The sequence below is a fragment of the Montipora capricornis genome, chromosome 14 (genome assembly GCF_036669925.1).
Source record: "Montipora capricornis isolate CH-2021 chromosome 14, ASM3666992v2, whole genome shotgun sequence".
Classification (NCBI taxonomy): Eukaryota; Metazoa; Cnidaria; class Anthozoa; order Scleractinia; family Acroporidae; genus Montipora; species Montipora capricornis.
Window position 1 is genome coordinate 39,352,086 of NC_090896.1, and position 17,500 is coordinate 39,369,585.

At 41.5% G+C, this 17,500-nt stretch overlaps 1 protein-coding gene across 1 annotated transcript in view; it reads left to right on the top strand.

The window, feature by feature from the left end:
* LOC138033795 (calponin homology domain-containing protein DDB_G0272472-like) overlaps positions 1-17,500 on the top strand; it is a 29,777-nt gene that overhangs the window by 8,335 nt on the left and 3,942 nt on the right. The window contains exons 7-16 of the mRNA XM_068881619.1: positions 4,677-4,785; positions 6,603-6,700; positions 7,875-7,908; positions 9,692-9,732; positions 10,528-10,628; positions 11,465-11,592; positions 12,389-12,544; positions 13,285-13,434; positions 13,977-14,054; positions 16,308-16,400. Of these exons, the coding sequence (XP_068737720.1) occupies positions 4,677-4,785; positions 6,603-6,700; positions 7,875-7,908; positions 9,692-9,732; positions 10,528-10,628; positions 11,465-11,592; positions 12,389-12,544; positions 13,285-13,434; positions 13,977-14,054; positions 16,308-16,400 (988 nt within the window). The remainder of the gene's footprint in view (positions 1-4,676; positions 4,786-6,602; positions 6,701-7,874; positions 7,909-9,691; positions 9,733-10,527; positions 10,629-11,464; positions 11,593-12,388; positions 12,545-13,284; positions 13,435-13,976; positions 14,055-16,307; positions 16,401-17,500) is intronic.

Genomic DNA, 17,500 nt, shown 5'->3' on the forward strand with positions numbered 1-17,500 from the left:
AGTGGTTTGTTATACAGCACGAAAAATGAAAAACGTGCAACGGCGACAGCAACGGCGGTCGTCGGTCAACATTCGCGGGTAACAGTGCACTATTACCCTCTGACGTCATAGATCTTGCGCTGTTGCCCGCTAACAGACTTTTGGCGGGAAACAGTTTTAGTGTTAGATGTCATGTGACCTCGAAGTAACAAATAAGAGCGCGCGCTGCTGAGGGAAAAAACTCAGCTATATAACAACATTAGTTAAAGGAGGAAAACAATCGTGCTGGACATGCGGCACGCATTTCAGCACATATTTTTGCAGTAGTCTGCATAACAACGTGGTGAGCATGCGAATATTTCTCTGTTTTTGCTTTGAAAACCACTTTGTTTTTAGGATACTTTGCCCACTTTGTGACATGAACGAGATAGAATAATTGCAAAAGACTTAGGGAGCGTTTACAAGAGCGCGGTTTCACGACTTTGAAACTGCGTCTAAATCGATGCGGATTGGAAGTGTTTACACGGAACCGTTCTCGCCAGAAAATCAAAGTCTTGATGGTATAAGCGAGCGCTGCACTGCGTGCTAAATTCACCATTTTGAATCGAACAATGCAAATTTCTCGCCAAAATAGTGACCGTTTTCAAATCGACCCGGTTCCGCCAACGGTGTAAGGAGGTAACCGGTATAAAGTGTAACCGCATCGAAAACGATGCCTTACGATGGCGTAAAGTTTATGTTTTGAGGTGGCGTCGCCGTCGCGGTAACCTTCTTCGATCTTAAAGTCCCTACTAACGGTCAAAGACAGTCCTACTGTAATCCTTACCTCTATGAACCCCAATCTCTTTCTAGCCCTATTTAGACTTAATTTTCTAAATCAGTCTAAGCGTAATATTCTGAGGGAATTTGCTTCGCCCCTATGGATCGTGCATGGCTTGCTGGGTCACCTCGCCAACAGGAAGACTCGCCACCAGTAAACTCGCCACCAAGAGTCATCTCGTCACCACCAAGTCGCCACCAGTAGACTCGCTACCATTGATCTATGTGATTACCAATTTATTCATCGAACCATAATCGAAAAAAACTATTCGAGTAGTATAATCGGGATTAAAATGCGACCACTTTTCGCGACCTCGCTCTGCATTTTTAATCCCGACTATACCACTTGGAAACAGAACAGCTTCTCAAGGGGCCCCGACCTCGGGGCAGTTCGAACTGGCCTTTGCTTTTGTATGGATTGCGGACTAACCGCGTGAATTTTCAATGAAAGATTGCTGATTTTTTTGTACTATGATGTATATTGGTGGTTGAATGAGCTTTTGAAGCTTTTGGTGCTTTGTCGCGTGGTGTCCATATCCACCGCCAAGTGTGTCAGCATGGCGGAGAAAGAAAGATTGCTGGGGGTCCTGTGGACAGAGTTGGCTTTGAAACCCGAAAAGTGGGAAAGGATCGTGTTAAAATAATGACGCCTTTTGAGTTTATGGCTGTCATTGGCTTGAGTGTCCAATATGCTTTCCGAATCCGAGACGCAGTTGTTTCTGAAAAACTAAAAAATGGAAAGAGGAGAATACTCAAAAGAGAGGAGGCTTATAATCGTACTTTAAGAATAAGGCAAGCAATTTTCGTCGAAGGTGTTAATTTTGTTGAATGCTTGGGAGCATGAAATCCCACAAAGAATACTGGCCCGTTGCCCCAAAAAAATAAGCAAACTTTCCCCTACGCCATCGTGTTTGACTTAGAGTTGCTGCTGGACAAGACCAAACGCAGGCAGGCTACGAAGGATCTGTTGTTTGAAAACGAGCACGTACCTGTGCCTGTTTTGTTGGCGGATACTTAAAATAGAGAGTCAGAGGATGCATATTAGCAGCAAAAACCCTGAATATTGGATCAGGTTATTGTGGGAGGTGTAAGAACGGCGAGCGGTTGCCCTCCGAGAAAGAATGCGGCGATACATTCCGGAAGCCGGATTAGAAATTCTATCGGAGCAACAACAAAATCTCATCGACCAACGGTGTTTTTAAATTCCTGTGCTGGGGTTTACACTCAGGACGTTAGCTTATGACTTAAACTTGATTAAAAAGTACTTTGTAAGCAAAATTTCACAAGACAGTGATGTCAAAATGGCCATGCACTAAACAGAGCAAGGTTATGTATATGCCAACTCCGAGTTTCAGGTTTTTGGACATATCAGCTACGAAAAATGGTTGAAGATGTATGGGGGCACAGCTTACCAAATTGTGGCTTCTGTACGAGTGGTTTGACTCGACAAAAACGTTAGACTATCCAGGGTAGCCCCCGTATGAAGAAGGGTTTTTAAAACTAAAAAACGCCCCAATTTTATCAGATGAGGAGTACAAGGATTGTAAGAGAATCTGGAGAGAATGGGGAATGAAAACCTGCTGACTGGCTGCGTTATTACAGCAATCTGGATGTTGTGCCTTTTATTGAAGCTCTGAGAACAGTGCAAGGGTTTTACACAGAGCTGGGTATTGATATCTTAAAAGACGCTGTATCGTTGCCATGCAGGTATCTCTCTAAAATATCTCCTACGGGGTACCATTAAAAAGAGAGACGCTCCGAGGCCGGAAGCCTATGAAATGATGATCAAAGGCGCAGTTGTCGTGGGGGCGAGCCGAGAGCACGAGGCAGGCAAAACCCGGATTTGTTCTCACAAATATAAAGATGCCACGCCAATGCTCTGTAGTACCCAACCACGATGTTGGGCGCAATGCCGTGTGGTAAGGACGTAGTTGTCCATTGGTCACGAACGCTAGGGGAAGTTGACCGGTTTGCCGAAGCTTTGCAGCTAAACAGGTGGTTTGGGTTTGCTGAGATGAAATTCGAGTTTCCAAAAGAGCTGTGGTCAAAGTTCGAAGAAATGCTGCCCTTAGAGGATATAAATATGACGAAATTTAATATATGAAAGGCCATGTATAATTATTTGAACTGCGTAGAGAAACATATGCTCATCATCGCAGTTATTATTTAACGTTACCTATTATAAAACAGTAACGAAAGGAAAAGGAAAGGAACTTTAAGTGTCTAGTCGTTCTAGCGCTGGAGCACTAATTCGGGAAGACCTTATTCACGATGGCCGCCATGTTGGATTTGCTATTATCATGCAAATTAGCTACACACTTCTGAGGGGGCAAACAACGCAAGTTCGAGAGGTTATAACGAACATCTTAGCCACACAGATGATTTGTTTCACGTTCATTGAATGTTTATCACCTAAGTAGTAAAATAGAATGATTACACAAGTTACTTCGATGTTTTTTTCAGTGAAAAATGAGCAGATAACGTAGTAAAAGTCGGGTTAGATCACCGCTGCTCTACTGACTGAGCTACGAGGTCAGACAGGAGCAGGCCGTGGGAACTGAAGGCGAGTGCTCTCACCACTGCGCCATCCCTGCACCCATATAAAGTGAGGAGAGTCTGTTAACGTTAATTAATAACTGCGATGATCAGCATCTTAACTTGATTCTCTCCCGCAGTTGAAATAATTATATATGTCTTTCACATATTAACTTTCGCCAATACCCTATTGAAGTTGATAAACATCTGACCTCTTTTGCTGCGTGCCGCACAAGCGACGGTGATGAGTTCTCGTTGTTTTGATGGTGTTTTGACCAACAGAAAGCGCGTGTCAAGTTTACTTTAGAGGCAGAGGGAACACTTTACAGCTGAGTAGCTCAAACAACCAAATAAGGATCGAAATTGATCGATCATCGACGACTTCCATAATCAAATGGTGATACAGACTTGGATTCTTTCATCATTTTCGAATAAGTCAATTTCGCAAACAGGAAAGATTGCACTCGCTTCCCAATTTTTTTTTTAATTTCATTTCTGGTAACTGTCTGGCCTTTTGGCTTCTAATTTGTCTGACCAAAGAGACCGAGCGCTTTTGTTCCTTCCTTCCTTCCTTTCTTCCTTTCAGTGTGGATTAAACGGATTTAGAAAGGTCTGGCTATTACAAAAGTTTTACCTTAACATGAAGTGGTTATTTTAAATTAATCTCTCTTATAATATAGCGCGCAGAGCAAAATATCCTAAGGAAGTATGCCTTGGCCATAAGTGGGAGGCGCGGTGGCCTCATGGTTAGTGCGCTCGACTCCGGATCGAGTGGTCCGGGTTCGGGGCCTGGCCGGGGACATTGTGTTGTGTTCTTGGGCAAGACACTTTACTATCATGGTGCCTCTCCCCACCCAGGTGTATAAATGGGTACCGGCGTAATGCTGGGGGTAACCCTGTGATGGACTAGCATCCCATCCAGGGGGGAGTAGAAATACTCCTAGTCGCTTCATGCTACGGAAACCGGAGATAAGCGCCGGCCTGATGGGCCTTATGGCTCGTAAGCAGTGACTTTACCCTTTTATAGAAAAAACCAGGATTGTGTTATGAAATGCTGTTTGCTTCCACTGCGTACGTCACGGGGCGTGTTGCGTTTTTCAAACAATTAGTCGCCAAGTCAGTCCAGCGTGTAACTTACTTTAACTTCTAATTCTGGATATATGAAGTAGACAAACTCTGTACAGTTTAAGTTAAGAAATTTAGCAAGTGCATGGTGGCGAGATAACTGGTCTTGGTGGCGAGATGGCCAGATGAGTAGACCGGATACAGTGTCCTGTGCCCCCTCCAAACAAGCTTACTTTTTATCCCAAGCGTGATATTATAGCGTGTTTTAAATTCCCTAGGACGGAAGCTGAATTTCAATATTGTAAGGCGGCCAAGAAGTTAGAGGTGACGAGAACCGAGGTGTTTGCATTGACACAGCAGTTTGAGGCCAGTCTAAAGAAAATTGAGGTCAGTATTTTTTTACAAAGTGGCTATTCGTACTAGATCCTTACACCAGCCTATATTTGTTATTCATACGGGAGTAGTCTTCTTAGAATGATTATTACAGGTTCAGTTACACTCGGAAAGTCTTACCTCGTCTTTAATTCTTTTATATACTGATCAGCTATCAAACAACGACATTTATGCCTGTTTTAATTTCACGAAATACCTCCTTCGCTCGATGTCACCGGCCATCTGACCAGCTTTGTGTTTCTCGCATTTAAGTCTAAGCACCCATTTCAAATTGTGCTGATAAACAGTATTTATAAAGTTTAAGCACCCATTTTAAAACGGGTAGCTTTAAATAACTGCGTGGCTATGTCTTTCAAGGTTACGGTTTCATAAAACCTGTAATAATTATTCTAAGAAGACTCACTTAGGAAAAGCAAATGTAGGTCGGTGTACGGGTCCCGTACGAATAGCTACTGCCTAAATTATGGTTGCCCGGATTGTTACGTTGTCTGTGATTTATTACTTCGGATACCGGTTACCGCAGAGAATCCATGGTTTGTGAGTCAGTGAGTTTTGGTGCAGCCTTGTTTCTTTATGTGCGTCATATGTGTCTGCTAAACCAAGTGAAATGCTAAACTCTTTCCTTGCTTTATACCGCTTTGACCTTCCCCAGTCGTCCGAACTGGTTATCGGAAGGTGAAAGGCTCACTCGGATTTATTCCCGAGTAACCATCGATCAATGAGTATCTTCATTTCATTTGCTGGGGAGGGTGTGTACGGCCCGCTTCCTGACACCCTTAACCTACTTCAGACCAAAATCTGCGATTTTTCCTACCCTATTTCGGACCTGACTTAGCCTCCAAAGCAGGCGTATTGTTGTTTTCGTAAGAATTATGGGCAGACATCTTGGATAGCGAGACTAACAGAGGCCTGAGGCGAGTCAAGAAAATTGCACTCACTGAGAGGAGGACAGTATGAATTGGTAAGAATTATCGGCAGACATCTTGGATTGCGAGACTAACAGAGGCCTGAGTCGAGTCAAGAAAATTGCACTCAGTGAGAGGAGGTCAGTATCCTCTACCGGCTGTGTGCTTTCAAAATGGCGGCCCATTACGAACAAGCGTACGCCTCCCAAAAAAAAAGACTGCTCTGCAGGCAAGACCTGACCACGAATTTGATACCCTGTTTCAGACCTATTTTTAGACGTATTTCAGCTGTTACATGGTTGGCGAAATAGTTTGAGAAGGGCTTTGTTGATGTTCTTATTGCATAGTGAAGAAGAAGAAGCTTCTTCTAGAAAACATAACCAATTCAAGACTTGAGTGAACAAACGATACCCTATTGCAGACCAAAATGGTCAAAATCGATACCGTATTTCAGATCGAAACGGCTAAAAGCGATACCCTTTGGGGCCGCACATACCTCAATAGCCAATAAAAGGGAGTACCCCCCTACCCCGGGGAAGGAGGGGTTAACATAACATACAACTTCTCTTTCAGTACAATAATAGTGTATTTTTGTAGCGTATTCGTAGCCATAGATGTTTTTGTTTCTTTAACTCTCCAGCAACGTGAATGACAAATTTAGCAATCTGCAACGACTTCATACACTTGCGTCCTTTCTGAATTCGAAGTGCCTGTCATACCCCTGACAGGCAGTTTTTTTTACCAAGTTATGAGGGTTTGTAAGAGTCAGGAAGTAAATACTGAAAGTAGCGCGAATTTTTATTATGAGATGAGATTTTCATCGCCAGTGTCGTCGTAATTGCTTAAGTTTCCTTGAAGCCCAATCATCTCTTTGTTACCCACAACGTTTTTTTGTGAATATTTCAGGAAAAAGGTGATGTCCTGAAAAAGAGTCTCGCTGAACTGGCGATCGCTGCTAACCAGCTTGCATTGAAGAAAAGAACTCAAGAAGTTGAAGATGTTAGGTATGTTTTATGACATTCGAGGTAAATTACACATCCCAGCGCTCTGGGGTTCGAATCCCAGCAGTCGCGCGTTCCAAAATTCACTCAGCTTTCCATCCATTTGAGGTCGGTAAAATGACACTGTGTCAAGTTCCTGTTTTTTTCCTATTTTTGGGAGTCGTTCCTATTTCCTCTTATTTTTTTAAAGAAAGCCTCCCATTTTTCCTGTGTATTGGTTGTTGCTGTTCAAAGACTTTTTAATGCTAGTTAAAACTAAAACCCTGTAACGCATTTCACTTTTGTGGAAGACAAATGTACGAAGGGGACTATGGGCCCTGAGAGAAAGACAGTTTATTTATTTGTTTATTTATTTTTTATTTAATTTTTTTTTGTCCGCTCTACACTAAAATACTAATTATTTTGTTAGCTTTTTATTGTTTAAGTTGATGTTTTGAGTGGGTGTTAGGGATAGCGCAGTGGTGAGAGCACTCGCCTCCAACCAATGTGGCCCGGGTTCGATTCCCAGACTCGGCGTCATATGTGGCTTGAGTTTGTTAGTTCTCTTATCTCCTCCAAAAAGTTTTTTCAAAGGTTTTTCTACGGGTACTCCGGTTTTCTCCTCTCCACAAAAACCAATATTTGATTTGATTTGATCATTAGTATTCCTAATTAGTGCTCTTGTGTTAAATGAAGGTGCTATTATTATTTAAGAAAACAAAACTCATACTGAGTTGTTGGAAACCTCAATATAGTGTTGGGGACCTCAATTAGGTTTTGGGGGGCTGTTGTATTTGAAGCAATCATAATTTCTTTAACAATGCTGTATCTGTCAGGTGAATACAAACTGGTGAATGTTATGCCGTGGAAGGATAACTAACAGTTGAATCTTCAATTTTAGTGTGAAATTAGATATGGAACACAATATTTGTCAAACCGTTTTGCACAACATATTTTAACTTAAGCTGTAAGGATAAAACGGAAAGAAATGAAGATCGTAGAGTTGTGTGGGAGCCGATATGCTGTGTATGAAGCCACATAATTTTCCATTGTCCATTGTCCATTGTGAAATTCTTACACTTTTTCAAGTCTCCTATTTTCTCACTTTTTTCCCAATTTTTTTTTTTTTTCTTGCTTGTTAAAAATAAAGGCACAATTTGTTTTCTAAATATGTCAATTCTTTCTTCATTCTTGTCAGATACGTTAAAGACACAAGCATCAAGGACATTCAGGTTTGAGCAGATGGGGTTATTTTCGTATCAGTCGATCGCACGCCGGGATCGCGCTCAAAGTGGTATTAGAGAGCTTAAGCACGCGTTTTTGAGACGTGGACGGCAATCGGAAGTGATCTGTTTTCCCTTTTAACTCCTCTTCGCACAACCACATTTGCATTGCTAAGTATCTTTTCTCCATAAGAGGTGATTAGTAGAAAAATCTGGAAGACACCACTGTCCTGGCACGCGAAATGTTCTCTTCCGGTTGCCGTCCGCGTCTCAAAAACGCGCGTGCGTAAGGAGGCTTGCAATAGTTTCTCCTTTTTTCCAAACAAATAAACATATTCTGTCCTTAGATACAGTTAGGGTAATCATATCAGGACGAAATTTGGCCAGCTAGGGTATTAAGTGCCTATCGTAGATTTCTCAAATTATGTTTTCCTCCAAAATAACGTTACCGTGGCAACGATATTAGGCATTTCTTTGAGCCTTAAAATCAACATATGTTGTCTTTTTTGAAGAAACGGGATGGTGAAATTTTCCCATTCAGCGTTACCAGATAATGATCGACATACTCTCTAAAATATTTAAAATTCAACAAAATCTGTAGGCCAGTTTTTCGGAAAAATCAGTTTTTTTAAAAATCTGTCTCTAACTTTTTTTTTCACCTACAGAATTTTTTTTAAATTTGAAACACAAACCTTTAGAATTAATCTAAGCTAACATGCAAAAAATGAAAAAAATTCACCATCCAGTCGGAAGTAGAGATATAAACGAGTAAAGTTGCAAAATCAGGAAAAATTAGGGGGTTACAAGAACAGTATTTACGCATGCGTCACCCGCTCATTCGAGTCCGCGCGCGAGTGGAGCTAAAGGCCAACGCAAATGGATTTAAGTGACCATTAAACCGTTTGTGTAGAATTTTCGTAGTTTTCGTGAATAGGAGATGCCTATTTATATTCCATATATATAGGAATTAGGAGAATGGTGAGCGAAATTAGCGTTATTTGTTTATTTCTGGCCACCCATTTGAATCATGAGCTGACGTGAGCAGCTTGCGAATTGCGTGCGTGGCTTTGGCGCGCGCTCTTAGCTGAAAACTCTTTATTGGAGACCTTAACCACATTTTGAGACGCGGACGGCAACCGGAAGTGAACCTTTTGGCACGTCAGGACAGATGTCTCTCCCAGGTTGTAGACAACTAATCGCCTGTAAAGTGGAAACGGTACTTTGCAATACAAATGTGGTAAGTTTCAAGTTAAAGGAAAACAGCTTCACTTCCGTTTGTCGACTGTGGCTCAAAAACGTCTCGTGTTCAAGCACAGTATTAATAGCCAATGGCCGATGGTATGTATACGGTCCACAGTCACGTGAATGTTGCTTTTCGCGCATTGCGATTGGTTAACTTGGAGGTTATTTAACATAATATTTTTCACCTCGGAGTACGACTACCGTTTGTTAGGACAAAGGGCACTAATTAGCGACAACTTAGCGACAGATAGTACCTATTTAGTCTCCCTTGTGCTGACGTCGCTAGTCAGGACCAAGCTGAACAAGTCGTACCACAGTCGGCAGTGTGAGCGGCATTGCACCGTTACTTTCCACGAATCATTCAACTGGCTCCTTTCGCTATGTGGTAATTTAGATTTGCAACTTTTTCCTGTTTGTTGAACATAAAGTGATTACCAATACAGGGACCTCCACCAATTCCTTCGTAAATGCAATTGCATTTTGCCGCCAATAAAGTACAAAATGATCTTATTTATTTATATTTTTTATGGATTTTCGACTCGCTGTCAAGGACGACAGACGTCGTACAAAGAACTTATCAGAAAAACTCAGGTAAGTGAGTGAAAACAACAGAATTTAAAAGTGAGCCAAGCGAACTTATGGGTAAATAATGCAACTTGGTGGTATAGAGCTTTGACGCCACAGAGATGTCACCTTGCGTCACAGCAGCCATGTTGGCCCCCTAAACAAAGAAATTGTCCTGGACTGTATTCTTATGCAAACATTTTAATTTCTCACGATGGTGAAAACACTTTACATGATATCTTTTGTCGTAAGTCAAACCATCGCCATCGAAAGTTTTGGCTAAAGCGCTTAACATGGAAATCACTGCAATTTGAAACATTTTGCAATGTCAAGTATAGCTTTTTGAATCGTTGGACTGTTTCCAGGTGAAGCATTTTTACCTAGTGGTTGGAAGGACATGTAGTTTTATCTGTTGAACTCGGAATTTTTCCCCTAGTGTACCTTCGTCTTTCAAAGATTTATGTTTTGGTAATAGAGTTTTGAAAGGCATTCAGATTTTCTTTTTACATTACGACTGTACTACCTTTATTACTTCAATCTTATTTCTAATTACTCACCTTCCAAATCTCACATGACATTTTCAGCCATTCAGACGCAAGGGCAGAGCCAATTGTGACTGGCTTGCTCGCACTCGTTTTCCCGCCTTTAGCGGCGGCTACATAGATTTGCTTTGTTCTGGTTGACCAAGGTAGCTTTGTTTCGTTTATTAGTTTTTGGACTCGCCATTTGACAACCCCTCAGAGATTCATCTTCTAAATAGAGCTGTGCATTTAACCCCGATATTTGGCGAATTTCTGAAAGACTTTTCATTGGTTTTTTTAGGAGTATATCAGATCAAGGAGTGAAACTTGAGTACAACAAACGTCGACTGAGCAGAGACTTAGTGGTTACCAAAGATATGTTATCACTGAAATCTAGAGAAGGTAAGTATAACTGCGGAATAAAAGACGGTTTTTTTTTTAATCTTGCCTTGGTTTCTCCATATGTGAATTGTTAAGCAATTTAATTGTGGTCAAACAACTGCTGCGGAAAGGTAAACGTCCATTTCCAGTTACCATCTGTGCCACATGATGATAGATCATCTTCCTGTTCAGTTCCCTGTTACTGAAAAATGCATGATAGTGCTCGGCAACATGGATTCTAGAGACAAACGTACCCCTCCCCCTCCTAGCGAACTTACCATTGTTCCCCCCCCCCCCCCCCCTCTCCCCTCGACCCAAAAGAATAACATTATATTCAACAGTCAGAAGAATTAAGCCTCAGATTCAATACCTTTGTAAAGTTAATTAGCATTTCCCTTGTAAGCGGCATGCGGTATCCGCAAATCAACATTGATTTTCACGGGAAGATGATTATAAATCAGGAACCTTCAACTCCAGTTCTAGGTCTATGTAACGGCATTTTCACAGTTCCAGTTATTTTTGGACGAGTACTCAAAAAGATTTTGCTTGCACAAGTGACAATTCTCAATCCCATGGGCAATGATTTCTCATGGAAGAGTTGTGATCAGCTGAAAGATCAATCTAAAAATAACTTGGTCTGTTCGTTCCGAGTCATGGGCTCCTTATATAAACACTTTCTGACCGTTTCCCCACACAATCCCACAAACAACCTCGTTTCCTCGTTCCTTTGATGTCCCCACCGCGGAGGGAGCAACTCAGAGGGGTGGAGGTGAAAGAATATGGGAACGAGGTTGGCCCACAAAAGCTACACTCGCGTGTACCAATCGCCTTACTTATTCCTTCTTGCTACCACGCAGAGGGACGGAAAATGACAGACATAAATCGCAGGCTCCAACACAATTCAACCAATCAAAAGCAGGCGAAACAAGCTGCTGAATACCTGGAGCTTGATCGACAAGGGAAAGAAATTGAAGAAAAGGAACAGGTAAGAGCAAGAAAAAATAGTTGTTTCTTGATTTGAATGAATTTGCTCTGTGCAGATCGTTAACTGTCTGTCTTTTCACCTTTATAGTAATTTCGTGGCCTAGAATAGATTAGACGCTGAGGTTTACACACGTAGAATAAATAGAGCAACAGGCTTATCCTTGTTTACAAAATTTGCCTCATTATCCGAATTTCATAGTATTCAAATTAATTCTCCAAGATATTAGCGCTGATTATTAAAAATGTTCGTGTAATCAGCTGTTTCTTAAAAATTGAGCCCGTTATACCAGATAATCTTTGAGCAGTTTTCGCTTAAACTGACTCGACATTTGACGAACAGTAGGGCCGTTTATACGAGAGAAAATAAGCCGCGGCTAACTCTGGCCGCGGCTTACGTAAGCCGCGAACACCTCGTATAAATTGTACAAAATCTACGTTCACGACTTTATCAAGCCGCGGCTTATCCTGGCCGGGGAGTTTATACTCGTATAAATAGTTCCTTTCGCGGCTTACGTAAGGCGCGGCCAGAGTTAGCCACGGCTTATTTTCTCTCGTGTAAACGGCCCTAATGTGTGGACTTATTAGCACTTTGTCGAGCGAAAACTGAAGAATGTTGTCTTCATTACTTATCGACCATTTGTTCTTTGTAAAAATGGCTTCAAGCACATAACAGTGAAATGCTGGTGTTGCCCAACTGCAAAATAGGGGGCTGGATAATTTAATTATATACCTTAGCCATTTCCATGAAGAAATCTAATCTGTTTTCTTTCTTTCTTTCTTCTTTCTTTGTCTTGTAGTTTGCTGAAGCGCGAAGAAAACACCAGATGGATCAACTGACTAAAGACAGAAAACAGCAGTATTCCTCACAGATGTTACAATGGAAAAAGAGATTTCTTGAGAAGCAGAACGAAGCCACTCGACGAGCGCACGAAGACAGCGTGAAACATCTCCAGGTGCGAATGTCCACTTTCAGGGTTCAGTTCTCCTTCTCTATACTTTCTTTTTCTTTTAAGGAGTTGCTCAAGGAGGTGGTGTGGTTTAGTGGTTAGGACGTTAGGTTTGCATGCAGTTGCATTTTTTCAAGCGATGCATGGATAGCGCTATCCGCCGGATAAATCACTGTCCAGTAGATAAATAATAGCGAAACCAATTGCGCTCTTCAATGGATAGTGATTTATCCGGTTGATAGCGTTATCCACCTTTTGAACAACTGGGCTAACGCTAGAAACGTCAGCTTTCAAATTTCTTTACGGTATCAACTCAGTTGATAAACCCATTTTTGTGTTTCACTTTCCCACCGAAGCAGCGCAGCACTGACCACAGATTCTTTAGAAACTCAACTCCCTTTATCCATTTAATTATCTTTATCTCTGTACATGTGCAGAGATGGCGCAGTGGTGAGAGCATTCGCCTCCCACCAATGTGGCCCTGCTTCGATTTCCAGATCCCGGCGTCATATGTGGGTTGCGTTTTTTGGTTCTCTACTCTGCACCGAGAGGTTTTCTCCGGGTACTCCGGTTTCCCCTCTCCTCAAAAAAACAAAATTTGACTTGATTTGTATTAATTGTTAATTTCAGTTTACAGTGTCCCCAATTAATGCTCCAGCGCTAGAACGACTAGACACTGAAATTCCTTTCCTTTCCTTTCCGTATGAGTCACCCCGGATGTCCTAATAGTTCACTTGCTTCTGCAGAAAGTTGTTAACAAGATGGAAGAGACAGAGCATGCGCTATACAGTCGGGTGCGTGCAGCTGAAATGCAGCGCCGAAAACAGGAGCAAGATGTTCAAAAGGTGTTTAATGAACTGGAATCACTTACCAAGGAGAACGAAAAACGGATGAAGGTAATCTACCAACCTTTTAAAGGGGCTATGTTACGTTATTTTAGGGTGTTTGGGGTAAATCTTTAGTTAATCACAAATATGGTAATCTCAAAAAGGGTAACGTGGAATTCCTTTACTGATAAAATTATCGTTACATCACAAACAAGATGATTCTGAGCAAAAACGACCTTTATCCAGGCGATTTGCCATAAAATTGAAAAACGTCGGGCCGACCTTTTTTGTTTTGGTTAACAAGAAAATGTCTGAGGCGCGTTAAAACTTAAACTCATTCTCGCAGCCAAATCCTCCGAACAGGCTCATCTTTTGGGTAAAACCAGCCAAAAATGGCGTGGGTCAGTAAGAGCGAAGCGATTTAGGCGCAAATTCCTTAGTTTTTTAACCCGCACTTCGGACGGGTAGAGCGGCTTGTTCGCACGTTACTCCTGGCCGGCCATACAAAATAAACGGACACTGTTCCCTGAACAATGACTCCCCCAAGTTATTATTATCTCTTTCATCATTGAATGGTTTGTTTGCTTTATATCTGTTTTCTTCCAACGCAGGAAATGCAAGAACAATATGACCGCAAAAAAGTTGAACTAGAGCAGAAACTCTTACGAGAGAAAGCTGAACTAGCAAAGGTGAACAGCGATTTTCATCCTTTTACAAAAAAAAAACTAGGATGCTTTGCCAATTTGCCTTTGGCTTGCCAGTGTTTTGTTTAGTGTTTCCTTGAAGAAAAATCTGCAAGCGGCGCTTCTGTCTTTACGATTGTAAAACAGGTTTTTCTTCCAGCCAATCACCGCCCCTGCCGAAGGCAATAGACCAATTTGGATTTATTAAAATTCGGTCATAAACAAAAGGCATCATCTCGAGGCTCTGGAGAATAAGTGGAAGGATTTGTATGAGTTTATTCCTTTAAGCCTCGAAATGATGACTTTTGTTTAGGACTGAATTTTAATAAATCGTGATTGGTCTATTAAGTTCACCACATAGAGGTCACTTAGCCAGTGCTGAGCGTTCAGAATTGTTTCGTTTTGTTTGAGATTGGCAGAAAAATGGCTCGAGATTTCTCACCCAATGACAAAGCTTATCTTATTTAGCGGAGAAAGTGGCGCGATATATCCGAAGCACTTTTTGGCGTCCACCATTTTGCTGAAATGCTCAGACTCAGGGAATCTGGAACGAGTGCTTTAATTGACCAGACGTAGTAAATTGCCTTGTGCTTATGCTGAGTTTCGTTTTCACACAAAGCAAGTGAACGCAAGCATAGAGCAGTTTTCAATTGAGTGTCGTAAAACCAAAGCCAAAGTAATTACTTAGGCCAATCAAAAAGGTCGGAGACAATCCAGTAAACCAATCAAAACTCAAAACAAAGTAATTACACGTAGCCGACACAAAGCGCGGGAAAATGTGCACGCGCAAGCCACGAGTGGTTTTGGTTTCACTTCTGATTGGTTGAAAAAATGGCGCGAAAACTTTGAACCAATAACTGAGTGAAGTAATCATAAACCAAAGTAATTCACTAATTACTTTCGACACTCAATTGAAAACCGCTCTAAGCGCAAGCACAAGGAAAAGGAAATGTTTTGATCCTTACTCTTGTGCCTATGCTTGCGTGAGGCCCATTTTCACGGTAAGATAACCGCTCTTGTGCTTGCGCTTGAGCTTGCGTCGCAAAAAAAAAGAAAAATGTGCTGCCCACACTCAACTGCTAATCTTTCTTCATTGATCAGCATCTTTACATCTGTACCCTTTACAAATGAGGTCGATAGTGAGGTTCCATCGTCAATCGATTCAATTGCCACATTGGATTTTAGGCTTGATATTCCAATTGGCGCAATGTTAATGCTAAAACGTTTGAATCCCTTTTATTTCACACCACACAAAGAATTGTAGTTAACAATTAGACCCGTAGCCCGCAAGGGCTATTGACCGTTGGCCCTTGAGGGCGAAGGGTCTAATTGTTTTAGTATCACCCAACTAGTCGGACAGAAAAGGCAATAATAAAGTTAGCAAATGCAAGTTGAAGAAATAGTTATTTGGGAATAAAACGAAAGAAAGCGTCACGTTTTGCGCTACTCGAGGACTATTACTAATAGTCCTCTAGTGGCATAGCCAATCAAAATGCAGGATTTGCATTAGTCCACTAGTTGGGTGATACTAAGAATATTTATTGCTTTCCTTACAGATATCACGGCAACTTGGCTGGCAGATTTTCGTGTTGTTTTTTCCTTAAAACTATGACTAATATAGGCTATGTAGTACAACAATTCTTAAACCAGTTTTTGCGATATCCATATAAATTTACATTCCTGCACAAAACGAGTTGAGGCTTCCTGTTTATTAAAATTCTGGACCATTGAGTTGAACCCTACCCAGGCCAATATTGTTCATGTAGAATGGGCGAATAACTCATCCATGTCGCGACATTGGTTTGGGGGAGGGGGAGCCATAAAATCGAGATTTACTTCATGAAACAAAAGCTGGTGCTAGCTAGGGACAAGGAAGTTAAGAATCCCTCAACAATTTTGTGCACGATTGTAGGTCTCACCAGATGTAGTTCTCACATGATAACACAAAAATCGGATCTTAAACAGTGCGTTGCTTTTATTGTTTCAGATAAAACAGGTCATTTTGTCAGATGTTTAGCTGGTTGATAAGGTAGTCAGTCCGTTGATAATTCTGATAATTCAGAGAGATGGATTTTTGTTTGTAGTTTGGCAAGCGAGCCTAATTCAGTCAGTCAGACGTCTGTTGAGTTAGCGAGACAGTTAGTCATTTTGCTGGTTGGTCAGTCAGTCAGACAGCCTGTCGGTTACTCCTGAAACGAGAACCTTTCTAAATTTATTGTTAAATTATTAATATATTTTTTTCATTCCTTACCTTGAAAGGCACATCACCAACGCGAAGAGAGCATCCAGAGGTTGTATCTTCATAGGGCAAGATTAAGTAGTGATAAATACTTGCTTTCGGAGGAAGAACGGGTAAGATATTGCTAACCGAGGCAAAGGCTTCTGCATGTCAGCGGAGAGAGGCAGTGTGGCCCAGTTGTTATATTTAGGGCTGTTGCCTTGAGATCCGGAGATCCCTGGTTCAAGACCCGCTCTGACCACTCGATGAATTTGTTCCTGGTAGTCCCTGGTTCAACTTCCCAGCTCCACTTGAAAATAGCCAACTGGTTTGCCTCCAACCAATTGGGATTCTTTTAAACAATTGTTGTTGCTGATCTGTTCTGTCGTTTCTGTCGTTTTCCTTTGGCCCTTAAAATCCCCTTTGGGGAGTGATCAATTACGTATGCATCTACATATGTATTTAGCATCAAATTTTCTTACACCGTCAAGTTATGCGGCACGTTATGCGCACATATGCGCGTGCATAAGACAACAATTTAAAGAAATTGTTCTCTAGAGTGACATAACGTGGTCTGAAAAACCGAACGTACAATTTAAAAAGGTCTATTACCTGAGTAATTTAACAGCGGAGGCGATGTTGAGCCAGGACGGACAATTCCTCTTACGTTATGGGGAGTTAAATCGTTTTCAGGCGACTAGTGCTTCTTCCCTTCGTCTCTGATTCAAATCAGACTGCTATGCCAGTCATAGGTTTAAGTCAGGGGAGGTCTTGAGAAATAGTGTGTTGCGTTGCGTCATGGACAGGAGAATATTTCAGCATTATATGCTATCCTTCGACTTTCATCCCTTAGTGACTCCCCGTTTAGCAGTAAAATTGTCTGGGTAAGAGTAAAATCAAAGGTTTGCTCTCTTAGGACTGAGGTGAAGGGGTAAAGGGGCTGTGTAACGAAATTTAGAGCAATTCAGCGACTGGGAACAGGCAACCAATCAATATAAAGTGAAGAGAAAAAAATAACTACTTATGGTATTCAAAGTTTATTTGAGTAATGCCAAAGAATACGATTAAAATGTCTTACATAAGTAATTTTTTAAAAACTGTTCAGCCTAAAGGCCTGTTTAAACGGTTTCAACATGGATTCACCACTTTGCTGAACCAAATATGCGGTGCGTTTGAACAGGTCGTCCAACATTGTTGAAAGCGTAGGCCCGCAGAAAACACGAAAACAATGCTG